This window comes from Hippocampus guttulatus, chromosome 7 (genome assembly GCF_054856545.1).
Source record: "Hippocampus guttulatus isolate MCC_2025c chromosome 7, RoL_Hgut_1.0, whole genome shotgun sequence".
Classification (NCBI taxonomy): Eukaryota; Metazoa; Chordata; class Actinopteri; order Syngnathiformes; family Syngnathidae; genus Hippocampus; species Hippocampus guttulatus.
Window position 1 is genome coordinate 6,286,978 of NC_141267.1, and position 26,903 is coordinate 6,313,880.

Consider the following 26,903-nt stretch of genomic DNA (forward strand, 5'->3'; position numbering starts at 1 on the left):
GCCTTCATCTCCTCCCAGCTGGGAAGCAGCAAAAATCTTGACGTCATGATTCTTCTAGGTCCATTCTCCTGACCTGATGATGATGCTGCTTGTCACTAAAGTAATCGGCATTTGATGTTTCAAGCCAGAACAGCTGACAAGAGGAGAGAGAGCGATGGCTGATGAGATTAAGGGACAGGATGTGGAAACCCGAGCTCGGCAGCACTGTCTCAAGAGAGATTTCCATTTGTTTGGACAGACCGCCTTTTGTGGCCTCCTCTCTCTCTCTCTCTGTTAGCCTTGCTCTTATCCTAAAGCACACACCAACCCAGCAAGTTTGCATTGTTGTCTCGTTCCTTTTTGCTGAACTTCTCTCAGCTATTTTGTGCAATTGTTCGGAGCCCAAACTTCCTTTGTGTGCCTTCAACAGACAAACAATGTCAGTAATGTATAAATCACATCCAGCCAGCCGTCCATTTTCTATCTGCTGACTGTGGGGAGAGGTAGGGTCCACCCTGGGCTGAGTGCCATCGCGGGGTGTGACAGCTCATTCAATCTTTTAGGGAAAAGTGTGATTTGTTCCCTTGTTTTTTTTTTTTTAGAACCAGACGCGAGGCCACAAGAGGGAGTACCCCCAGTTGGCGGTGCAAGAAGTGACACCATCAGATGGCGGCTACATCGGGCAGCATTCCCAAGGCCTTGGGGGGCAGTATGCTGACTATTTCAAGAGGAAGAGGCTCTAGATTTACAAGATCACTGGGGGTGGCAGGGGGCTCACAACTCCGTCTCGTGGCGGAATCTTTCACGCTGGATGCAGTTGAATGGTGCAAGTACACATTTAGGTGTCTATCCCAAACGCTAACGCTGTAGTCACATTGATGTAAATCCACTTCCAGGCCACTTGTGTAAAACAATCCAATCTAATGAAAAGCGTGCCTTCTTGTTCTTGCGTGACGACATGCGTCTGCGCACACTCGTCGTCTATTCAGCGCCTTTGACAACGTGGAAAGGTGGCGTGTCGGGATCTTTGTCAACCGAGAACCGCATTGGGATAGTATTCTCTCAAATCCGCAGTCCCTCTGGAAGGTTTTTAATTGCCTACAAATGCCACAGGATCGTGACAAAGCACTGCTTTTGTCTCAATAAAACACCTAGGTGGCATTTAAGTAATACCTTTACGGCTTTGGTCTGAGCATTGCAAAAAAAAATGAGTTTTTTTTTTCCAGCAATGAACGGAATCTAGTTGCCCCAAACAAATCCACCGGGAGTTGAATTTGCGAATGTCGAACGGCAAATGGGCATATGCTCCCACGTGAGCGGTTGCTTTAGTGCGGTTCAAGCCTTAACCCTCCTTAATTTGTCGTCATTCTGCCCCGGTGTGGCAACTCGACCGATATTACTTTGGACGTGTGTGTACGGATGTGGGCTGTAGGCCAACGTGCTAACCAACTGGTCAAACAAACTAACAACGTTAAATTGAAACAGTCCGACAAGGGTGCGTCTGTTAGCGCTTTAACGTCTCTTCTTTTTCTTTCGACTGCTGTGTTACTCTTTTCTACATGGAATGCTGTTCCATGTGCCTCTAAGTGTGCGTTTATGAAGTGTGCCTAAGCTGTATCTGTAGGAAGCGTCAGCCATTTTATACTCCCAACACATGGGAGGTGGGGGGGGGGGGGCATCAGGAAACAAGGCGTGGATGAAGAGTCCTGTTGACGTACAAGAGCTTCTCACCATCAATAGAGTGGACTGAAGTGAATCTCCAATCTCCAAATAGTCTGATCGTAAGCCATGTGCGACACGCAGCTCTGTATTAATTACGGACGTTTGTCAGCTCTGTTGTGAGCACAACGTACCACAAGAACATGTAAATACAACAATTTTAAATCCACTTTGCTGTGTATTTGTAACAATGTTTTTGTAGTCCCTGCAAAAAAAAAAAAAAGAACAGATGTGCCCTATTTTTTATGGAATTGTATAAGTTCCCAATCTATGGGGGAATACATAAATAAATATTCTGGTCTCATTTTCTTTCTTTGCAAGACTGGTAAGGCGACGTTAGGGAGGCCCCTAAATTTCTTCACGATGGGTCAAACATGACAGACTGAATGATTCCCAGTCCACCTGGCTGTTCTTTTTCAATCAAACATATCTTGCAGGGGCTACACTCCATTGTCCAGCTTTTTTGTGTCACTTGTGAAGCTTGTTACAGATATATCTCGCGACTGCAATCGAACATTCACCTTTCCGGTTGGATTTGTGGAACGTTTAATCCAAATGTTTTGCATAATCACACACAACACGCCACATTTTCTTTGTACCAGTTTGGGAATTTGAAAAAGGAATGTTCTCACGATGAGGACAAAATACAGTGCGTAGTCATAACAGCCTCTCAGTGTGGTGAACACACCGGTGCTGCAATGAGAGAGGTTTGCTGGGTTTTGTTGCCGTCACCGCTCACCTTCCAATGGTCTTTGATTACAAAAGCACATAAGAGCGTGAATCTATTTTCTTTAGTCCCAAAAAACATTGTCTGACAATTTTTTTTTAACCTGTCAATATCAGTTTTCTTCAAAAAAAAAAAAAGATCAAACTTTAGTTGATGAGGGCTTGCTATTTTAGTATTACTGCTTGGTATGGCAATAACTAAATCGCTTACTGCTGCTGAATGTATAATAATCCTTTTAACAGGGACTGCTTGGGCCACGCTGAAAAAAACATGAGGTGTAACAAGTGTAAGGTCAAGAAAAAAAGTCAACCTTACCCATGTCATTGAAGGAGGGATTTCAAAATCCCCACACAACATGAACGTGATATTCCTTGTGTTCACAGTTATGTTTATACGAGAGCAATATTACTTAAGTTGCACAATTATTACTTTATACCTGCAGTTGTGACTACATTTAGATATTTTTGGACTAGCCTTGTAAAAAAAAAAAGTGTTACGTATTTTTTTTCTCTTGTGTAATTTTGTATGATACAATTCTGACTTTATTTGCATAATTGTTGTTTTCAGTGGTACCCTAATACTCCTCAATATATTCTTGCAAATATTTGATTTTTTTTTTTAATTGTTCTCTATTGTTGGGTGGAATTCTTGTGCTGCACTTGCATCGCCTTGGCAACACTAAAAAGCAATAGCAGATGAGCTTGTTCATCTTTTTTGAGGATCACTGGGCTAAAATGACGTGTTCTTCCATGACACCATTCTCTTTTTTGCCTAATCTGCTCTAGTCTTGTGATGCCATCATGCTTAGTGAAATATGCACCATTAATTTTTGTAATGTAATTCACTTTCGAGTACATATTTCCATAGAGTACTGCATTGCCCATTTCTGTAATCAACTTCAATGTTGCCGAAACACTTCTGGACTTAACTGTATGTATGTGCATCATCTTCCAGTTTATTGAAGTATGATGTCACGGCATAGATGTGCCCATTCAAGGGAGAGGTGTTTCAAATAGTTTGACCACCGAGCGCTCGCTCATACAAGAGCCCCCCCAGACACGTATGTGGCTCTACGACTGACGTTGAGCCTGCGAATTGCCGAGTCAGCGGGCTGGAATCTGCTGTCTCGACGCTGCTTTCGCCAGTCATCTGTGAGTTATTGGGAGCGTTGCAGCACGGTCAGCCCTTTCTGTCAATGTTGTGACCAGTCTCTTTTCCATTGTCTGTTGCTGGGGTGGGGAACGGAAAGCGACATCAGTTGATCGGGCCTTACCATGCAATATTCAAAACACACCAATCTCGCAGGACCCATTCCTGTTGTTCACCCGATGGCGCAAGACCAACATTGTTCTAGAATCTTTGATTTCTTTGTTCCTGAATCAAAATGATTTCTCAATATTCCTAGGGCCTGGAAAAAAGTCTTACATTTTCACATATCCCAGTGGCCCTCAAATGTGTTTTTAGAAAAAAAAAAGTTCCCCATCTGCTGTACTGAATTGTAACTGGGCTTTTTAAATCCTATAGATTTGTTTCAATGTAGATGAGAGCCCGTGCCCCCGAATGTACCCCGCAAAATTATTTTCATACTCATGGAATGTACTGTTTTCTTTAACCGTGATTGCTTCTGCATTCATTTTCATGTCTGCGATTGCATTCTCTTGGTTGCAGAAATGAAGCGTATTGCAAAAGTACCAGTATGTCTACTAAGATACATTGGTCAGATAGGGCTGGCCATACAGTAAACAACTGTGTGATATTTAAATGCGAAGTCAACCCCAATCGTTTCTTTACAAGAATATGTTCTGTGCAGCCCCACTTGTCAAAACATGGCATTCTAATTTTGCATTTGTGGGATATGAGTGAGCAGTAAAATCCACCTGTTTTTGTCTCTCTCAGGGGGCAGCCATTTTGCCATTTGCTGTCGACTGAACATGACATCGCAGTTGCTCGGTAACAACCACTTATGGCTCAGCTTCAGAAAACAGGTAAGCTGTGAGTGGTTGATACCTGAGCGCCGAGCAACTGCGATGTTATTTTCAGTTGACAGTCAGGGGCGAAATGGCCGCCCTCTGAGATTTTGCTGCTTAATTCATTCTACAAATGCAATATGAATCAGAAAGCAGTGCTTAGACAAGTTGATATATTATTGCAAAGAACATTTTGGGGTTGACTTCCCCTTTAAATACCATAATTAGTGCTCATGACTTTAGATGAGGACTAGAATGTCTGTGATTCACGCTTTGTAAATCGAAGGCCTTTATTTATTCGAGATTTGATATACAGTATATAGATTTTGTTTGTTATATCTCGGTGAATGCATAAGTGTGTGCGCGGGGAAGGGGGGTGTCATCTGACCCCCCCCACAAACACACAGTGTACCTGTATATCTTGAAGTTAGTTAATGAAATAGACTTTGGAAAGACAAAGAAGACAGTGATTTTATTTATTTTCCCACTGTATAACTATGGATGTTTTATGTCCCATATGTTAGACTGTTTTTTATTTTTGCTTTCATGAGGAATTGTCTTTTACATTCCTAATTAAAATGTGGACTCAAGTGTGTCCTTTTTTTTCCTTTCTGTTACATAGATACAATAAAAGCCTTGCCGAGAGCCTCTCACAGAGTGAAATGGTAAAGTAAAAGGGAATTACAATTACAGATATAAATGTGAAATAATTGTTTAAAATACATTTCAACTGAGAATGCCCTGTAAATTAACTAAATAGGTACGGTGCAACTATCAGTACTACAATACGAATACACTTTTTGGGTTTTTGTTGTTTTTTTGAAAAAATAACTGTCAAATCTTAGGCTAGCGCAGTCGGATGAAGAAGTGTGAACGATGTATACCTGCCACTCATTAGCAAACCATATCAATGACTTTTCAACTTTTGAAGACTACGTCATCAGCTCAGGTGCATAATCCTTAAAGGATAGATCAGTGGTGATATATATACAGTATTTTTTTTTTTTGAGAGGGTGTGTGTGTTGGAGTTTGGGGGGGTCATCTGCAATGTGGGCTGGCCCAACTTGATAAAATTGCTCCACCAACCATTGTGCTGCGCACGAGTCCATGGCGCAGGACGCTCCTTCTGATAAAAGTGTGGCATTTGGAATTAAGACAAAATAAAAACATCCATCCAACCATGCAAAATGGCTTGACGGGAGTCACACGATGGGATCGTTGAGATGCCGCAGATTCTCACATTGGCGCATACGAGAGGAGGGCACACGTAACAGAAGTGCGATCATATTAATTAGTAGCGAGCAGTGCGTCCAGAGTATGATCAAGGTGCTAATATGGGCTGACGTCTTATTCGGGAGAGCCGAGCTGCTGCCGCATGTTGCTTAGCTCGTCGATGAGCTGCTTGAAGGTGATCCTCCTCTCGGGGGCGTGCTCCCAGCACTTGCGCATCAACTCATACACCTGCGGGGACAGACACACAATAGTACAGTGCACTTACTCATCGGCACTGTCACATGGACACGGAACGCTGTTTATGCCACAATCTTTGACACGCAGCTTGAGGACAACTCACCACACTCATGGATTGACTACTGCCACGAGTGGCCTTAAGGAAATCAGACAAATGCTCGACAAGCCATTTGAGCATGTAATCAACATCCTCAACCTTAATTTAAGGTCTACCGTATGTAGTAGTATGCCCTTTGTCCTGACAAATAAAACAACTCCATTGCTACAATTGAGGCAAAACTGTGCGACTCGTGGTAGACAGTCGATGTGTAGTAGTGGAGAATTACGAGCAGAATACAGTAACTCAAGGCAGGGGAGTTTCATGTCACTGCTAAAACGAGGAGCACACCGTTGTCAACAAGTGCAGTACTAGTATACTGTAGTAACAACGCATATGTGAATATTGTGTATGCCCAAACAGCTTTTGCTTGATCGAAGAAGACTACTATTGCCTGAAACATGCCTACTAGTTGGGCCTAGTTTTGTTACTAATGCAGTCCAGTAGTTATTTAAGATTTAATCGCATACTACTAGGCCACCAGTGGCACGTGTTAGCGTACTCAACATTTTAATTACCCGTTGTTACTGGCGCAATATAAAGCTTAGCCTACTCGATTGTTGTGAAAGTAACTATTTGGATGAATACATTTCTAGGCTATACACGTGAAACAATCAAAGGGAAAAAAACGGGCGTGCCGCGTGATGACGTATTCTTACATCCACCACACCTCATTTGTGATCTCCCAATGTTATAGCCATTAACTATGGACCCCCTCAAACACATTTACCACAGCAAAAAATGTGATGCAGATTAAGATTCAAATTAAATGATGCAAATTAGATTTACCTAATTCTAATTCAGTTCACTTATTCAAGTTCAGCAATTCAAAGCCAAACATAAATGATATAGATTCAGTTTCTGGTGGCACATATTTCAGCCCATAGGTGTTGCCTGATCTATGAAGATTGCAACACAAATGGCGGCAGGCATAAATGAGGACACTTTCCAATATTTACTACATATGCGGATTTCAAATATCGATGCAAAATCATTTGAATGTTGGAAGGCATAACTTAAGTGTCTTACGGGTTCATGGCAGCCTTCGGGTTGTGGTAATCTTTTGCCCTCCTCCAGCACATGGAGCAAATGAACAATGATCATCTGACCATGGGAGGAACCGATCATCTTGGAGAACAGCTGCAGAAGGAAAAGAAGGTATTCAAGTACAGTCCAGTGCAAACTGTCAACTGCATTCAAAAGACAAACCTGACATTCTGACCAAATACAATGGACATTTATCTGCCTCAAAAATTCGGGCATAGGGACTGAGCCCTGCTGCAAAAACATACATACGGCCTCTAAAAAACCTTTCAGCCAAAAACTCACCCACAGCATTTGTGCTTGTACTCAGGCTACAGCCTTGTTTCATTTAACGCTTTGACACCGTCTGGTTGCAAGGAATTATGTTGAAGTGAGTTGAGGAGCCTCATATAGTGATTTACTAGTGTATTCTCTCTTTAGACATTATTAAAAAAAGAGAAAAAGACATTTATGTGCATGCGTAAGTTTGTGCGTGGCTGTACAGTGGGCTGAAAAAGTATGGAGCCATTTGGATTTTTTTCAATTTCTGCACGAGCCATTGAATGTTGGATTTGAATCACAAGAATAAACAAAGTCTGTTTAGACTAACGCCACACAAATAATTGTTATGTTTGCATATCTTTATAGAGCATAACATGTAAAGATTGACAAGACATGGAAGGGGGAAAAAGTAAATCCATGGATTTAGCTACTGGTCTCGCTTCCTTTGGCAGCAATAAGTTGAACCAAATGTTTCTTGTAGTTGCAGATCAGACGTGCACAACAATCGGAATGAATTTTGGACCATTTGGCTTTACTTGGCAGGACTCCTGGACTGACTGCTGTGAATCGCTCTCTCTTGACGTGACATCTCAATCTCAATCGGGTTGAGGTGAGGACTTTGACTGGGCCCCTCCAAAACACATATTTTCTTTTTCTGAAGCCATTCCATTGTCAATTGTTGTCTGTGTTTTGGCTCTTTGTCCTGTTGGAAAACCCGTGCTCTTCTGTTGGACAGATGGCCTCGATTCTTCAGAAAAATAGCTTGATAAAGTTGTGAAATCGTTACATGACATCAAACTACCCAGGCCCTGAAGTGGTAAAGCAAACCACGATACTTCCTCCATCATGCTTCACAGTTGGATTTGATGTTAGTGTACTGGGCCATTTTTCCTCCACACATGGCATTGTGTGTTCCTCCCAAACAATTCCACTTTGATTTCATCTGTACACAGAATATTTTGCCAGTAGTGCTGTAGATCATCCAAGTGCTCTTTAGGCATGCTTCAAATGTGTAGCATATTTTATTTTTCAAGGCAGCATCAGCTTCTTCTTCCACTGTGTTCCCAGATGAACTTCGTTTCTATGTAACATTTGATGTACGGTACATTTGTCAACAGTGATGTTGGCATGTGCCGGTGATTTCTGAAAGTCATTTACTGCTGGGGTTATTTTTACCTTATGGAGCATTCTACCTCCGCAGTCACCTTGACAAGACAGGCACTCCTTGGAAGAAAAATGTGTGCCGAACTTTCCCCGTTTACAGACAATTTGTCCTGTGATTGTAAGTTATTTTCAATTAGAAAAAAAAACACAGCTTGTGTGGTATTGAAGCAGACTGTTAGTTTGTTCTTATGATTTAAATAAAGCGCAGATCACATTTTATGTTAAATTTCGAAGGGTTCACATAGTCTTTGCTCCAACTCTAAGAGTTTATAAGTTGAAGCCAACCATGAGAAAATCTATGCGTGTGCAGAAGGGCGTGTTTTCTTTCTTTTGGCATACATTATATAAATAATGCAATATTGTGATATTTGTTTTAAAAAAATCTATTATAGAGGAGGTCAGACTTTTTTTGTTTACTTCCTACTGTTTGGAATATGTTGCTGCATATTGATGTTCTTTTTTTTTTTTTTTTTTGCTTTTCATTCCAAGCATTTTATGTTATGTGTTTACAATTGTTCATTAAACATCCGGGTGTCAATTATGCACACATGCTCACTATCTGCTAGGGTTCAGTCCCTATAACCCGCAAATAGAGGAAGGGGACACACAGTACACCTGTAGTAGCTTGGCACCAAGACAGAACTTTAGGTGCCATCTTGTGGCATCTTAGTGCATATCAGAGAACATCAAAAGCATGAATTGGGAAGTTTTTCAGCGAATAATGGATAGGTTCCCTTGCAAAAAAAAAAAAAAAATTAAAAAAAATCAGCAAACTGAATGAAATTACAAAAATACAGGGAACACTGTTATATTGAGCACACCATCGCAACCTAATGAGATCGACGAGCTGTATCAAAATGTTGATTGTACCGCATTTGATGTACACCACTAGATATTTAAGAAAATGTTTCTATTCAGCGATATGATTATGATATCGGCAGCAGCATCACGGATCAATTCTATTCAATGTTTTAACATTTTCAAAAGGAAAGCATGCCACTAAAATCACACCTGAAAATAACTCAGTTTGCTTGTTTTGATTCGCAAGATCCAAGAAGTAGTTACATCAAGCAAGCGGACTCATACTAAAAGCAGCAACACTAATCAACATACACAACATGATCAAGGTGAAAGCAGACTTTTCGTTTTCCATTTTACTGCGGGGTAACGTATTTTTAAAGTTGTGTAACATTTAAGAATGATGTGAATCATAGATATGTGAGGTGACTCATGGCAAGACCTCACCCAGACATTGACTCTTTATCATTAAAGTTTTTTTTCTTTTCTTTTTTTTTTGGGGGGGGGGGGCTATTTTCACATAAGCTCATTACTTTTACATTGCAGTGCATTTTAAGCTTGCGTTATCATTATAAATACTATATATATATACGATACATACTTAAGTTCATAAAAGGTCTTATGATTGTGATTAATTCAATGTGTGTTATTTCCTAGGGGAGGGCATAGTAAGTCGACCAAGAACAGATTGGGTTCGACCACAAAGCTTTCACAAGAGCGGTGTGTAATTGTGAGCACCTGCATGGGGGCCTTGGTGGGGTCACAGTAGGTGATGAGCTCATACATGGTCACCCCAAAAGACCAAACATCTGAGGCAAGGTAGAACTTGCAGTGAGTCAGGCATTCCGGAGCATACCTGAGGCACACAAACACAGGAGAGAGACTGGAATTACTACGCCGGTTGTAATGGTACATACAATAAGCACAATGTGACTTGAGCTGTAAAGAAACTACTCTAAACTGGCGTCAGCCGTGGGCCCGCATTTTGTAAATGATGCTCGCAACACATTTTTAAAGAAATTGAGAACAAAGACAGGTTCATGTTCAAAAAATAACCCAACTCCACATGCTGAGAGGAATAAAGTGCCTTTCAGAGCACTTTATGAAGAAACTGAGGAAAACCATGACATGCATGCACAAAAATGAATAAAGTAAAATGAAATGCACGAAATACAAGCCACAAAATTTCACTCATATTTTGACATCGATCTTATCTTTTCAGGCAAGTCCCTTACCCATGTAGAAATATGTTGGAGTATGTGGAAACTGGGTATGGTACAGCGGGTACCAAATACAAATACATGTACCATTACACCAAAAGTACCGTATTTTCCGCACCAAAAGACGCACTGGATTATGAGGCGCAACTTCAATGAATGGCTATTTTGTAAATTCTTTTCATACATTAGACGCTTCTCATTAAAAGGCGCAATCTACAATGCCTCCACTAGATGGTGCTGCGCTCCTTCCATTCAACTCGAGAGGCGTCCGTTCAACTCAAGAGGCTTCATGACCGCCTCTGAAAATTTTAAATTAACTATTACTGTACTTAAATGAAACTACGAAAATTGAAAATAATGCATCAAAACAGAAAATCAAGCAAGGAAATCACAAAATAAATTCTATATCCCCCTACAGAATTTATTTTGTGATTTCCTCGCTTGATTTTCTTCGTGGTTTCATTGAAGTAAGAATTAATGTACGTTTTTCGGACGCGGCCATGAACGCCTCTCGAGAGGAACGGAAGAGATGGCACGGGGACGGACAAAGACGTACCTGTTTTTGTTGAGACTGTTTTAAAAAATTAACACCACAGCTCTCCTTTTTTCGGAGCTGCAACACAAACTTATTTAATAAAGCAGTGACACAGTTCACTGAACCAACAGCAAGTTATAACATTGGAAGCATGTCTCCAGGAAGGAGCCATCTTGGAGTCGGCGCATTACCATAATGACCATACACAAGACGCACCGGATTTTAAGGCGCTCGGTGAGCTTTTAAGAAAATGGAAGACTTTTTGGTGCACCCTATAGTGCGGAAAATACGGTAATACAGTTTCTAACACACACTTGTTACCACCAGATGAGACTCATTAACGTAAAAGATATCCAGTAAAATGAGGTCTTTCTTGACACAACTTTTCAGATGTTGTTCTTCAAGTATTTACCAGTAAATCGGGCTGTCGTTGTCATCCTTGACTGTGTAATAGACTTCGTTGTCCTTTATGCTTTTGGTCAAGCCAAAGTCTCCGATCTTCACCGTCCGCTCATTCTCCACCAGCACGTTTCGGGCAGCCAGGTCACGGTGGATGTAATTTTGTGATCCCAGGTAGTCCATTCCCTAAAAAACCAAAGTAATATTGGTCACTCCACTGGCAAGTGGTGAAAACAGAGAGCTCGTTGACTAAATGCTCCCATACTGAATTTATACTGCACAATTGCCAACGCTGTTGAGTAAATTCCACCTAAGTGTGGATCATCCACAATTGGTTTTGTTTTTCTGCTCCTAAATCAGTGGTACCAGTTACCTACCCGGCAGATTTGAGTGGCATAGCTGAGCAGGGTGCTGAGACTGATCTTGCTTTTGTTGTCGGGCAGGTAATCTTTCAAACTTCCCAAAGGAAGGAACTCCATGATCAGCTTGGTGGCCCTACCACCTGCTCACACACAAATGAAGATAGAGATGCCAAGTTAGGAGCACTAATGAGGCTTCTAATGTTGAGAGACTGTGATGTAATGTAATTCTCACACAATTTCCAAACAAATACTGTAGGCGAAAGATTTTTTCTTTATTTTGCCTTCTTTTATTGTCTATTTTCAGACACATAACTGCACAAATTTTCATGCGTTTGCATCAAGGGTACACACAAATTCAGATTACAAACTGAATAACGGTAAAGGCAAAAAAAACAATACAATTGCCCAAGTTAACTGCTCCTTCTCAGATCGTCATCAGTTCTTCATCTAAATGTGAATGCAGTATTGTCTGTGTTTATTGCTTACCCTCCTCCAGGCAAATGCCCTTGTACTTGACAATGTTTTCATGGTAGAGGGCCTTCAGTATATTAATTTCACTTGAGAGATTGTTGCCTTTCTCTTGTCCATTCTCGGGCTTAAGCGACTTCACGGCCACTACTTCGCCAGTTCCATCTCCTCGGGGATCATAGCGACACAGCTCCACCCTCCCAAAGTGGCCCTTCAGTAAGATGGAGTGAAGTCATTAATTATACCATCTCGAGCTACTACATTTGGTACACCTGCACAATCGAATGTGACTAAGTACACCAACAATAAAATATTACCCTAAAAAGACAGTTCTCATTTTCTAATGTTTTAATGACCACATTTAGCTATATCCTCCTGACTACCAGTGGTTCAAATTTGTCCTCTGTAGAGGACATTTGTGAACCTAAATATCTCCCACCCAGTGCCTCCAATCGCATTAACTCCTTTTGTTACTCTAAAGAGGACATTCAGTGCTTTCCAATGATACCAAATTTGTAGGGGTTAGAAAAAGTAAAAAAATGGCTTCCCTCAGTGCAAGCACTTTTTATGGGAAGAGGAAAAGTAATACTTTTTATCAAACATATTTTGTCTTGAAATGCTGTTGGCATTTTAATTATAAGACTCTTATGAACACGTTAAAGTGTTGTTTGAGTTGTTTTAAGTGTATTTGAGCCTGTTTAAAAAATGTAGTGGAATTTCAAAAATTTCTTTTGGAGTAGTCCAATTACTTCACATAGATTGGGGAATGTCAAAATAAATGTGATTGGACAACATTTTTTTTCCTGGTAGTCAGGAGGATATATGGGGATATATTAGAGAACTATAGCGACAGCTTGTGCAAATTACATGAATAATAATGAACATATACCATTGTGAATCAAATACCTTTCTGAACTTAGCAGTACTGTCTTTTCAAAGGCAGAATAGTTGACTTCAAATGAATACTAATGGTTACTCATCTGATTCTGCTCGTTAGTGTGAGACTAAAATAATCCAGCACTATAAAACAGCAATAAGTGCTCACCTGTCCCAGATCTCTGATGCTCTTCAGAAATCTCTTTTCAAACACAGTTGGGTCCACTTCAGGAGCAGGCTGTGGTTTGATTGATGGATCTATAGGAGAAAAAGAAGCACAATCCTCGTTACAATATACCTGTAATTGCTCAAGTGAGTAACATTTCAGCACAAAGGCCTCCATGTTATCCAATTTATTTTTGCATTCGGAATCAGATATCAGATCAGAAACAGGCCAAAGTGAATAAAAATCAGATATGAATCTAATATCTGTCAATGCGAGTGTGGTAGACAGATTTGATCTCCCTCGACAACACACCCACATCTACCTAAACAAAAATAGTGAATGAAAACAGTGATATCAGATAGGTCACCTCACCAGACATGTACAGTGGTACCTCAAGTTACGAACTTCTCTTCATACGAAATTTTCAAGTTATGAAACGTCTCAACAGGAAAATATTGCCTCTTGTTACGAAAGAAATGTCAAGATACAAATGGTAATAATACGGCATGGGCTGCTACTCGCCGCCCTGAGTTTCCTGAACACAACATACTTATAGCTGCTCCGCCATTGGCTACAACCGAGCATCATCCTGGCATCCCATTGGCTAAGAGGGACTTCTACCGTATGTGTCTGTGTGTGTAGATAGAGGGATATGTGTCGATGCAGCGTCCTCGTCATTCGTTCCACAGGCCCTGAGGTGTTACGATAGTTTTATGTAAATGTAAATCACCCACAAAAAGTGTTCACCAATCGGGCGACCGCTCACTATGCTGGTGTTGGCCTTGGACATTTTCGAAGGATTGTTAAAGCCGACAAAAGCAAAGATCCTTGGATCAGTTCTTTATAAAACGCCAGGCAAAAACCACTTCTGAGAGAGAACATGGACTAAAGAGGGGGGGAAAAAACAATGAGGACGCAGTTAAACGTTTAATGACCATGATTTTTATTCTTTACTTTTTTCTGTTTTTTACATTATGCACAACTCTCATTTATTGTGCAATAATCTAATTGTAACATGTACTTATGTCTGAATTTTTTGGGGGGTAGGGGGGGGGGGGGGGCTTGGAACAAATTAGGGCAATTAAATGGAAAACATGTCTCTACTTACAATATTTTCTAGTTAAGAAATGTTTCCAGAACCAATTAATTTCGTAAGTAGAGGTACCACTGTACATGTAAATACACACACGCACACACACACGCGCGCACACACACACAGGCAAAAACAGCTGGAGAGGGGTGGGTGAGATAAATTGTCATCAATATTACAGTCAACGTTCCTTTCACGGGGTACAATTTTAATTGTACTGGAGCTGGAGAAAGCCTGGAAGGTAAAGGTTACAGTCGTGCCTGTGGTGGTCGGAGCACTGGGGGCAGTGACCCCCAAACTAGATGAGTGGTTGCAACACATCCCGGGAACAACATCGGACATCTCAGTCCAGAAAAGCGCAGTGCTGGGAACAGCAAGGATACTGCGCAGAACCCTCAAGCTTCCTGGCCTCTGGTAGAGGACCAGAGTTGAATGAGGGACGGACACCACGAGGATTTTATATATATACACACACACACACACATGTGTGTGTGTGTGTGTGTGTGTGTGTGTGTGTGTATATATATATATGTATATATATATATATATATATATATATATATATATATATATGCACATATATGCTGTGCTTAAATATATATAAATAAACACCACCACCACCAAATTAATAAGAACAATAAAAATCAGGAGGAGACGACGACTGTCTCTGTATGCCCAGCTCCAAATGGGCCGTGGCCCAATTGGTGCTTGGGGACCACTGAATTATAGAGTATAGTCTTACTTTTTTCTTCCAGTTTGTCAATGTCTCTAACAATTGCCCTGAAGAAAGGTCTCTTCTTTGGGTCATAGTTCATGCAGTGGATCATCAGTTCAGCCAACTCTCTGTAGTCGGGGGTCGCAAGCTGGCACTCAGTTTCATAAAACCTCTCCTTCTGCTCAAAGCAAAATTTCATATGGTGAATGCAGACGGGTGAGTTTGAGATGGAAGACAAAAGAGCTAGTGAATTGCAGACAGCTCGTATCCCTACCTCTGTGAGCTTCTTTTCTTTCAGTGGCTCCTCTCCATCATAACAAATCTCCCATAGGGTGGTCCCAAAGCCCCACTTGTCAGCTGCAACACTCAGGGAAGACACATTCTTCACACACTCAGGTGCAATCCAGGGTATGCGATGAACACACTCTGCAGAGCAAAAGCAAACAGTCAATATCCACAGAGCAACAAAATAAATCAAATAAAAGTAATCCACACACATTTTCTTAACTAGGTGCCAGTGCACACATTACCACTTGACAAATTCACTGACCTGTCCACAAATATGCAAAAATTATATTATGTATTATTTAAAATTAAACAGCCATAAAATAAAAAATCAACATGAAACTACCGGAACATAATTTGATTGTTTTCAACATGCTGGAAATAATTATCTGGCCACCATAGTGGTTAATTTTGCATAATCCATATCAAAATAGCTATATGCCAGTTTACATACAGTACATAACAAATATGTATTTGACGTACCAATCATTGCTTTACCTGTTGTAATGCATTCATTCCAATTCTATACATAATGCAAAAATGATCAATGTGTTTCCAGTGGACACACTATTCCGAGATGAAGAAAATCGACTTCTGATAATAAAGAGCGAGCTGGCGATCACGATGAAACGTGCAGATAAAGCGTTCTATTAAAGCATTCCATTTACCATAGACGTTAAGGTATAACATACTACAAATGAGAGCAAAGTTATTTTCTATATTTAAATTAAGGATAAGTGTGATCTGTTGAGAGCAAAGCTTATTTACATGTTAAATTTTAGAAGAAATCCTGCCGTCTCATCTTGCCTTGCATTTTTGACCTACTTGAATAGCTTGAAAACAGGCGTCATGGGTATTTCCAAGCGAAATTATTTTGCAATAGTTGAAAGGAGGGCATCAAATATCATTGAAAAATAAGAATAAATAAAATGTGTGTGGCATCGGACCTTTGGACTGTGACCACATGAAAATGCATATTTAAGTGCATTTTAATTTTCCTTGCCGCCGACTCAATAAAAGAGAAAGAAAAAGCGGTTACAAAGCATTTTGGTTTTATTATTTGTAAGACATATACCCTCTCTTGTGAGCACAGTGATTGGGATTCCTGGGTCACTGAGCTTGATAAAGGGCCCTCCTTGATCAGCATCCAGTCCACCTCGAGCTAGCAAGATGTTTTTCGCACACACGAAGCCATGGACCAACTTTTTGTCCTCCTATATGTTCAAATGAAAATTATGTTTAAAACTGCACAGGTACATGGACTGTATTTAACGTGCTTAAAAGGGAACTCAAGTAAAAAAAAACAATTGCAATAATATGTTGAATGTACCCCAACTAGTCTAAACTCTGATTTATATTCTGTTGGTGGAATAAGAAATAAGCATATCAATCAAGCCATTTCCCCCCCATCAAAGTGCCCCTGGACCAAACCTAGAAAACAGGTGAGCTGTTATGTATTATTGCAAAGAAAATATTTGAGTTCCTCATTCAAAGTATCGTTCTCACCAAATAGCTGAGAGCTGAGGCCAGCTGCTTGGCCACCTGGAACTTCCAAGCTGTGCTAAGTGGGTTTTGTTGTCTCCTCATGAACAAATCTAGTGGTCCGAGTTCCACAAACTCTTCCACAATGATATCTGCCACAAAGAAAAACAGTCTTGCCACAGAGTGCTCTTCCACAACACACATTATTCTTGCAACTCATAATATGCACTTACTCTCCAGATGGCGGACACACACTCCATAGAGCAAAACAATGTGCTTATGGGAGACTTGCCGCATCATACTTGCTGTTTCAAAGAAGGCCTGCAAACAATAAGACAAATTAGACTAAAAAGTATCTTGCATGCCTTATCCTGCTTCAGACAACAAAGTGTATGCAGAAAAGTGGTGAAGATTGCACGACTGTCTGTGCCCTATGTGTTGTGTTGTGTTATTTTTGTTATTTTGACTTCAAAATGGCGCCGCGAGAGTGGCTGCCTTTCCAGCAGTTGCTATATTTTGTTGTTCTACTTCTTTCTTTCACAACTTTGCTGCTGTGAATCGGGAATTTCTCCATCGCGAGACTAATAAAGGTTTTCTTATCTTATCTTATATATTGTGGCTGATGACGCAAGTTTACAGATGCCCCTCAACTGACGTGGACCCCACAAGAAGTGTATTACAGAGTATTAATGTGAGCGTGAATCTCACCAGGGAAATATCTCTGTGTCCTGAACCCAGCACTTTGAGCACCACCTTATACTCTTGGAAGGATCCGTAACCTGCATCGTCATCATTCTTTACCTTCAGCGTGCCGGAGTATATGTTAGTTCTTGTGCCGAGACCAAGATGCTCCTCCTAGTGCACAGTGGGGAAACCAAAGCATTGAGCGTAAGCATACAGTACACAAAAGCACCCCCCAGGAATCTGCAGAGAACAATCCTATTTCTGCAGAGAGCAAATCATAATTTCCGCAGCTTGAAAGTTGATTTTCCGCAGGCAATAAAAAAACTACAGCAAATTAGTGAAGTAAAGAAATATTATTGAAAATTACCTGAAAACCCAAAACACTGTGGAACATTGTGGTTATAAAATAAAATACATCAATATTATCTTTGTCACTCTACGGCAGATGTATTTAATAATAATAATAAAGGATTTTATTTTCAAGCCTTAAAGTTAAAAACATTTCATCAAATTTTGGGTTTGAAGCAGAACAAGTGATATTAAACATATATACATATATATATATATACAGTATATATACACAGTAATCCCTCGTTTATTGCGGTTCATGGGGACCAAAACCACCCGCAATAAATGAAAATCCACGAAGTAGCGTCCAATTAACATAAACAGGTTAAAAAAATAAATAAATAAATAAATTAAAGTCCACAAAAAGCTGCAAAACAACAGCGAGTCACATAGAGCAACATATACAGTACTGTACTCCATGTATATGTAAAAAAAAATATATATATATACAGTATATATATGTTAAATGTTTGAAAAAATCCGCGACGCACTGAACCCACGATAAACGAACCGCGAAGTAGCGAGGGATCACTGTATACACACACACACACACACACACCCACACACACACACACACACACACACACACACACACACACACACACACACACACATAACATTACATTCGGACAGAATTGAATTGAAAGCATACCTGTTCAATTTCTTCCTTATGAATACGATGAATAATGACTTGGGACTCCTGCATTGGTGTCTGGGGTACCGGTGCTCGATCATTAGTGACCACCAGCAAGTTGGAAATCTCTGCAACACACATGTACGCAAAAGACTGAAAAAACAACAACAAAAAACCCCAAACACAACACCGGTGGTGGTAAATGTATATTTTTCTAGAAATTACAGATTGGTCATCCAGCTGCCAAAGAGCTCTGCCTTGTCTTGGTGCAAAGAAAGGTGAATTAAAGTATTCACTTCATACTGCAGCAATAAAATATACATGTATATTTCCAATTGTATATATTTCTGTATTTGAATGAATGCATGATCACACACTGAACTCACTCCTGCATTTTATTTTGCTCAATCCTTTTCGGTGCAAATTATTTTGCTATCAAAAGCCCTTTTTGTTGTGTTATGTTGTTTTGTAGAGGGAAATAATTCATTAAATGTTTGAGCTGTCATAAAAGCAAAAAATAGTGTTTAAGTAAAAGTTAAGCGTGAAATGTATGACTTTTATAAAAAGCAGAAAAGGGGATTTTGATGAAATTTAGCTATAAAGTATTCTAATACCGATTGCTAAAGAAGAGAAAAATATAGAAATATAATTTTTTTTCTGATGATCGAAGAGACTATAATATTTCTTGTGATATGTTCGATGATAATACTTGTATAGCGAGACAACACAATATTCTGTGGGTCTTGCAAGATCAGCCAAAATCCAGTAAAACCGCTGGTACAGAAGGGGTTGGTCCACTGAAAATAGCTGGGATTAATCTGATTTAATGTGTGTATGTTGTGTTTGTGTTTTGTACGGTTAATTGCATGTGTATGATGGAGATGCAAAGTAGATCTGTGAAATTGGACCTGAAAATAAGATTACGTGTATGTGACTGTATGCCTTTGTGTCTCTGTCAGCCAGCCAGTCAGTCAATCAATGAGCATAAAGCCCCCCAATGCAGCAAGAGACTACGCATGCAACGATCCACAATAACTCCTGGTGCAGTGGGCTCCCTCTGGAGTTTGGGGGGACTGTGGATACCCCTTCCAGGACGCACTCCCCACCATCCTCTGCATGCCCCTGGTGTTCAGCAACATGCTTCAAGTACCTGCTGCATTATTGTATTTTCTCAAGGTTCTCTAAAATCAAGCTCTTGTGGGGAAAAAGGTTAATGGGGTACATCTGAATTTGCTGGTTAAAAATAGCCCTTTGAGTAACTCATAGTTAAGTTGAAAAACAGTAACAAGATGTGAATTTTTTTTTTTTAAAACAAGTTCATATGATTCCATCCCGAAAATAAATGGTTAGATCCCCCCCTTTTTTTTAAAGAATTGGAATTGAGAATGTTTAAGAATCGAAGAACCAGAATCAAAACCAGAAAGGTCCAAATTCAAACGATACCCAACCCTACGTTTGTGCCGCTCAAGTTGTTAAAAAGGAGTAGAGTTCTTTGTATTAGAAAGTGCTTATGAGCCAAATAATAGGTGAACAGCAGCAGCACAAGAGATTTGGTGGTAGATATTGTGTAATATACCACAACAAAGACTTCCTGTCTTTTATCTGTAGCACAAAACTGAAAAAGCTGTCAGGCATACTGCTCCTTCAGTGAAGTAAACCAAACTGTTATTTTGTCTCCGGAAACCCGCATTTACAACTCTCTTCCTCTCTGACATGGTTTGGGTACATGTGTTTGTGTGTATGCACACATCTGAGACATGCATACGCACGAGTGGTAGGTCTATTCTTTGTAATATGTACTTTTCCACAGACATTTGGCATGTAAAAGTGCCAACAATTTATACAAAAAATTAAGGAGATTGTTTTATAGTTAAATGAGACAATGATTAACCTTTATCAGAGCTACACAGTTTCAACGAAGAGAAGTGGCATGGTTATTTTTCAAACGTGTGTATACATTCTACTTGGATGTTCAGGCATGTACAGATGAGCAAAGTCTTACCTCGAGGTTGAGGAGGGCAGCAGCGCAACAGTTGGAACTGAAGATTGTCAGAGCGAAGGCTCTGGCCCTCCAAGTGCTCCAATAGCTCTCTGAGAGTGGGCCTTGTAGTTTCTGTGCCATAAAGGCGGAACTCATTCGGAGTTACTTCAATTTGGAAGTTTTTATACCGTTTCACAGGGCGGGATTCCTGGAGGTCAATCTAAATGGAGGAAAGTCAGTTAATTAGGAGACAACAGTCAACAAGCACTGGCAACTTTCATTTTATTTGAAGGTACCGTTCAGAGCACATAAAGACAAAACTACAATCAAGCAAAACAAACAAACAAACAAAAAACGAGAGGGACATTTAGATTTTTGGTTATGTTTTGCAGAGGGAATGGATACAGTGTTGCTGAATTGTCCACTGATGAGGCAGGCAGTCACGACAATGAGTTGAAGAGAGGATGAGGAACAAAAAATGAGAGAGTTAGCGGAAATTTGTAAAATGTCCAACAGGGACATTCTGGATGACCTTCAAAGTCAGCAGGATGAATTGAAATGCATTCTAAATATAAGTGGTAGCCAGTGGAACTGCTGTAAGATCGGTGTGATGCAGTCGAAGGTGGGGGGCGTGGAATGACTCGAACAGCTGAATTTCGGACCAGTGGGAGTGTATGAAGGGATTTGTGAGAGAGGCCATAATCTGAGATTGTGACTGGAAATTGACCAGGACTGTCAACAAGGACGACAGTGAAACGGGAAATGAGAGTGAGAGAGAGAGTAATGATGTGAGAGAGAGAAAGAGAGAGCGACAACAAAACTCTGAACTTGTTAATTTTAGCAAGAGGAGATATGGAGTCAAAATTCTGTTTTCTCGCTTAAGAACGTTTGCACTTAACCAGGACTGAGTTTGGTGAGGCAGTCTACAGTAAAAGGTTTGTGGGTAAGGGTGAGAGAAGAGTGGGGTTTTGCTATGAGTACAACAGGCTGTTATCCGAGCAGCGTTGGTCATTTGATAATTAATATTGTACAGTACAGACAAGTCTGAGACCTACAGCAAACCAAGGTCAACAATGTGAAAAACGTGCAATGCAGCTCTATACCTCATTGCAGACCACTGTGATGATAATGTACTGGTAGTCAGTGCAGCTCCAGCGAAGAATGTACATGCCCTCCTCATTACCCTCCTGACGCAGTTTTTGGATGGCATACTCCGTACTGGTGTGGGGAAACAACAAAAGTGGTCAATCAATCAAGTCAGACAATGAGACAGGAGGTCAAAAGTTTAAAATTATTGAGGAGCCAAAATGAGGAGCTTGATGGATAGATGGATATGGATATACAGGTAGATGGGTCTAGTTGGATACAAATTGTGGCATGGTCAGAATAAATCAATTGTCAGAACAGTGTGAGCAGCAGCAACCTGCAGGCATCACATTGGCAGGCCCCAAATGGTCGACAGCCATCAAATGAATTTCCGTTGTGACAAAAATTCATTGGCCGAAAAATTGCCATGTAGAGACCTTTTCTTCCTGTTTTTCTTTCTTTTCTTTCATTTCTTCTCTTTTATTTTGGCAGTTGGCAAATACTTTTGGTGCATTCTGGTTACTGGTGTTAATGCACCAAAAGTATTTGCCAAATTCCAAAAGAAAGTCAACACGATTTTGCATCCTTATATACCATGGCTGTGTCCAGACATTCACCCTAATCCTCTTACTGCTTATTCACTACATAATCCTGCATATATATACCTGAATAGGAATTGTATAGTATTTCCCTCATCGCCAACAATTTATTGGGACTACTTTTTTTTAAAAATCATTTTAAACTTTATTTTCAATAAAAAATAAAATGAATTATTTCCATGGTGTATAGTTACTGTATCACTTTCATGTTCGCGCTGCGTTGTCTCTCGCTTGAGCCATTTTGTTTTCCGGTTCGCAATGCATGGTGGTCTACATTAACCAGTTGGGTGACCATCAATGCTCACAACTTTTCTAAGTGCATTGTGGGTAATTCTGAGTGCACTACATTCATAAAACATATGCATAACCACGAACAATGGGCACAATCTATTAGCACACAATGTACAGCCCACTATTTAAGATATTAGCAAATCAACCCCTATGCATAGTTATTTCTTCACTATACATACAGACTAAAAACTGCATGGACAAGTCATGCTAGGATGGCTGTTGTTGAGTACATTTGTCCCTGTGTCTTTTCTTTTTATTTTTCAGCTAGGATCATCTCACAGATAATATCGGAAAAAAATTGTTATGGTGTCAAACATACAAGTAAGCAGCCAAATCATGGTTCTCTGTATTTACAGTCTGATCTGAACTAAACAGTAAGCATTCAATCACTGGCGATCAAGTCATGCAATCAGATGGCAACAAACAACCCTTTGTATTGTATGTCTATCTTCAGAATGTAAAAATTACAATGTAAATGTGTTGAGCAAAATATTAGAAACTAGAACAATGGTGTACAAACAACAAAGAAAACTGCACTAATGAAACTGCAAGAACAAACCATATGGGGCCATGGCAGCCATTGTTGATGTTGTGCACCACTGAAGGGGGAGCCACCTCCTTGCACAGGTAGTGGTGGGCATCCACTGTTAGCCTAAAGTACCCATCCACTAGGGCTGCAAAAGACAGAGCCTCAGACCATGATTCCATTTGCAACTCCTGATGAAAGAAAGGGTAATTAAATGTCACGATTACTTGCATTTATTAGACTTCAGACAATCAAGGCAAGTCCAAACAATTCTGCTGTTGGTTTATTGCAGGGATAACCAACGTGATGCCAACTGAACAACCGGTAGCCCATGGGCCTGTTCCAAAAATATGGTACCAGTGACGGGACACTGCAATGCTGTACAAATGATCATTTGAAAATGCCAATACATTCACACAAAAAATAAGTGGCAAAAACTCCAATTTGTTGAGAATCAAATTTTTAGATAAAATACACACACACACACACACACACACACACACACACACACACACACACACATACACGTTTTGTATTTAGACTTGTTTGTGTATTTAGACTTGCGTCTGATTATTGTATTAACCAGAAACAAGTCAAAATACACAGGACCAGATGACTTTACTTCTTCCTACTCCCCTTTGAACATGTAAACAATGCTTAATGATATTTACGGTTTCTCTTGTAAATCTTTTTACTTCCTCCTCAAACATGTTCTGTTCTCTGTTTATATGTTCAATTAACAAACAAACCAATAATCAAGTGCATTTACCAGACTTTTGGTTGATCCCTGACTCTATTGCAGTGTTCTTATGCTGTTTGCCTCACCATTTTCTTGTGATCCTGTCTATGAATTGTGACCGTGGCCTCTTTGATGGCAGCATGCATGATCTCCTGGAAGTCACAGAATCTCTCCCAGTCTTCATCAGTTTTTGTTCTCAGATTTCCTTTTTGCTTGTTCTTCTTTGACCTGCTTTTCTCTTTATAAATCACCGGCATCTATATGAAGACACAAACAGCAAATGTTATTTCGGGAGACTCTGTAAATAATGTACATTAAGGTGACAAGACTGCTTTACAGTTTTTCACATTTTAACAGAATTACTGTTAAAAGCAATTTAAAATGACACAATTAGAACCCGGCCAATATATACTGTTTAAACAATACAATGAACGCAAAGATAGACTGCTCCTACGGTCAGAGTTTGGGAAGCGTTTTTTTTTTTTTACACATCCATCCATTATGTCATCTGGGGTCGGGTCGTGGAAGCAGCAACTTTAGCTGAAAAGCCCAGACTTCCTCTTCCTAGCCACTTCTAACACTTCCTGAGGGATCCCCAGGTATTCAAAGGCCAGCTGGGAGACAAAGTCTCTCCAGATTGTCGTGGGTCGTCCCCAGGGCCTACTGCCATTGGGACAAGCCCGGGACAAGGGAGGTGTCCAGGAGGTATCCGAATCAGATGCCCGAGCCACCTCATCTGGCTCCTCTCAACGTGGAAGAGCAGTGACTCGACCCTGGAGTCCCTCCCAGATGACTGAGCTACTCAGCTCAAGTTGTTATTATAATATCTAATTATACTGGGGAGAAGATAAGTTTTCACTTACTGCAGGAGGCTTCTTCCTCCAGGAAATCCCTGTTGTACCAGACACACATACTTGTACATCATGCCAAGTATCCATGATCTGGTTTGGGCTCTGTCCTTGGATCTGGTTGTAGTACACTGTAAACACAGGCATTCAGCTATGGCTTAATTTAAAACACTGGAAAACTTATTATGAACTGTCAGTCTAGTTTACTATTTTTTAAAGTGTAAAATAACAGGTTAGTGAGAGTTGGTTTGCACTTATTCTGTATCCCTGTATCAAGTATGTCCAGTTCATCAAGTCCAAAATCATGGTACTATGATAAGGCATTTAAAGTGGCACGTGAGAATATAAACCCAGAACCGATACATACATAAATACATCTATACAGTGTGTGTGTGTGTATATATATATATATATATTAGAGCTGTCAGTTTGTCGCGTTATTATCGGCATTAATTTAAATGAATTTTAACGTGATTAAATTTTTTCTCGCGAGATTAATGCGGCACACGTCACAGCGGATGTTACATTGCTCTATAAATAAACCAGAAACAAAACAACAAGTGCGCTGCACAGGCCCATGTCTGTATTGCCAGCCACGGCAGTGCGAGACACCGAAAACGGATACTGAAAGAGTTTATGAATGGAAAGTTTACTTTTAAAAAGAAGCCATAGCTACATGTATGGCTACTGCATGCAAGCCTGTCAACATTGTCTACAGCTCATTGGCTTCAGCAAATTTGTTCTTCATCATGTTATCCATTTTCTTTGCTTTGAAATTATCCATAGCTGTCTGTCTTAGACGAGGGGGCGGAGTACTCACATCAGCTGTGTGCTTGGCCATTAAGTGGTATTTCAGACTCGACATGCTATGATGATAGCTCAGTTTACGACTGCAAAACATCCAGGTAACTTTGGTCTTGTCAGTGGAACCGTATGGCAACTTTTTTAAAGTAAACTTTCCATTCATAAACTCTTTAAGTATCCGTTTTCGGTGTTTCGCGCTGCCATGGCTGGCAAAACAGACATGGGCGTGGACCTGTGCAGCGTGCTTTTGTTTCTGGTTTATTTATAGAGCAACGTAACATCCGCTGTGACGTGTTGCCGCATTATTCTCGCGATAAAAAATTTAATCACGTTAAAATATATTTAAATTAATGCCGATATTAACACGCCAAACTGACAGCACTAATATATATATATATATATATATATATACTGAATATATACACAGTATATATATTTCCATCATTCGTCAGCAAAATTGGAGTCCATTGGTGACAGTCACCCGCGACCCTTGTGAGGATAAAGCGGATCAGAAAATGGATGGATGGATGGACCTTCCATCATTACTGACAAAATGCCCAGCACAGTTAATAAATAATATACGATTACATATAACGAATGCACTTTAAAACAATATTAAATAAAAAACAAAACAAACTACAGCACATCTCGAAAACATTCTCTATTCGGGCGTCAGTACTGTGGAATGCCCTATTCGAAAATTAGAACAGCTCCCTCAGTAGAAATCTTGACTCAAGACCTTTTTATACTTTGGAATTTAATTAAACTATATGTAGGCCTGTTTTACTGCTGCTTCTCTCTACTGACCACACCTCTCCTGTATGGATGGTGGGCTCGGTGGCAATGATCAAAACTGAGGCTGTTGTTGCATAGATTCTGCACCAACAAACCTGGACAAGATCTGCAGCCTGTTCATCGTGGAAGTGGAATCCCTCCAACTGTGGTCCCTCTTCAATGTTTTTTCTTTATTTAATTTTCACTTGCCTGGTTGGTGGGGGGTTAGATCAGTGTATGTTGCTAATCTTTGCCAGGTCTGTGGCTGTAAAGCCCTTTGAGACTGTGATTAAGGGCATACAAATGACTTGACTTGAGCATGCCATAAAGATACAAAAATGCAGTCTATCTCAAGCACAGTGTTCAAGAACTAAAAATCAAGGAAATCTAAAATCTTACCAAAATTTCCTCCATTAATGGCATCTGCTTCTTGTGTTACACTCAGCGAGATGGGTTCCATTAATTCAATGCCCAGGCCATTGGTCAGGCTCTCCAGAGTCTCCAGATACTTAGTCTTCAGGTCATACAGAGTGATGTCGCTGATCCTGACTGTTCGGTGGTTAAATTCACTGAGGAATTTCTTGAAGACATTGTTGATGCGGATCCGGGTCAAAATGTTACGCTGCTTTATGTTTGCATCTAGCGCCGTTGGAATGAAACATCTGTAGCTGTAGGAATGAAGACAGGCGAAAAAAGGAAATCTATTGGGAGTATTTCTCACTACACCTCAAACAATGCAAAACTTATCCAGTTACACAATAGCAT

General features: G+C 40.2%; 2 protein-coding genes across 6 annotated transcripts in view; one reads left to right on the top strand and one right to left on the bottom strand.

The window, feature by feature from the left end:
* The window catches only part of raver2 (ribonucleoprotein, PTB-binding 2), a 48,256-nt gene extending 43,274 nt beyond the window's left edge, over window positions 1-4,982 (top strand). The window contains exon 16 of the mRNA XM_086116129.1: window positions 582-4,982. Within this exon, the coding sequence (XP_085972255.1) occupies window positions 582-722 (141 nt within the window). The 3' untranslated portion in view covers window positions 723-4,982. The remainder of the gene's footprint in view (window positions 1-581) is intronic.
* The window catches only part of jak1 (Janus kinase 1), a 41,795-nt gene continuing 19,737 nt past the window's right edge, over window positions 4,846-26,903 (bottom strand). For all 5 annotated transcript variants that reach the window (XM_086116126.1, XM_086116125.1, XM_086116124.1 and 2 more), the window contains 20 exons: window positions 26,538-26,806; window positions 24,576-24,691; window positions 23,799-23,969; window positions 23,007-23,164; window positions 21,575-21,689; window positions 20,493-20,691; window positions 18,509-18,618; window positions 17,533-17,679; window positions 17,058-17,145; window positions 16,849-16,976; window positions 16,418-16,556; window positions 15,332-15,483; window positions 15,085-15,235; window positions 13,256-13,344; window positions 12,229-12,421; window positions 11,758-11,882; window positions 11,394-11,566; window positions 9,965-10,082; window positions 6,989-7,099; window positions 4,846-5,853 (listed from right to left, as the gene is read on the bottom strand). In XM_086116126.1, coding sequence (XP_085972252.1) covers window positions 5,740-5,853; window positions 6,989-7,099; window positions 9,965-10,082; window positions 11,394-11,566; window positions 11,758-11,882; window positions 12,229-12,421; window positions 13,256-13,344; window positions 15,085-15,235; window positions 15,332-15,483; window positions 16,418-16,556; window positions 16,849-16,976; window positions 17,058-17,145; window positions 17,533-17,679; window positions 18,509-18,618; window positions 20,493-20,691; window positions 21,575-21,689; window positions 23,007-23,164; window positions 23,799-23,969; window positions 24,576-24,691; window positions 26,538-26,806 — 2,866 coding nt within the window. In that variant the 3' untranslated portion in view covers window positions 4,846-5,739. The remainder of the gene's footprint in view (window positions 5,854-6,988; window positions 7,100-9,964; window positions 10,083-11,393; window positions 11,567-11,757; window positions 11,883-12,228; window positions 12,422-13,255; window positions 13,345-15,084; window positions 15,236-15,331; window positions 15,484-16,417; window positions 16,557-16,848; window positions 16,977-17,057; window positions 17,146-17,532; window positions 17,680-18,508; window positions 18,619-20,492; window positions 20,692-21,574; window positions 21,690-23,006; window positions 23,165-23,798; window positions 23,970-24,575; window positions 24,692-26,537; window positions 26,807-26,903) is intronic.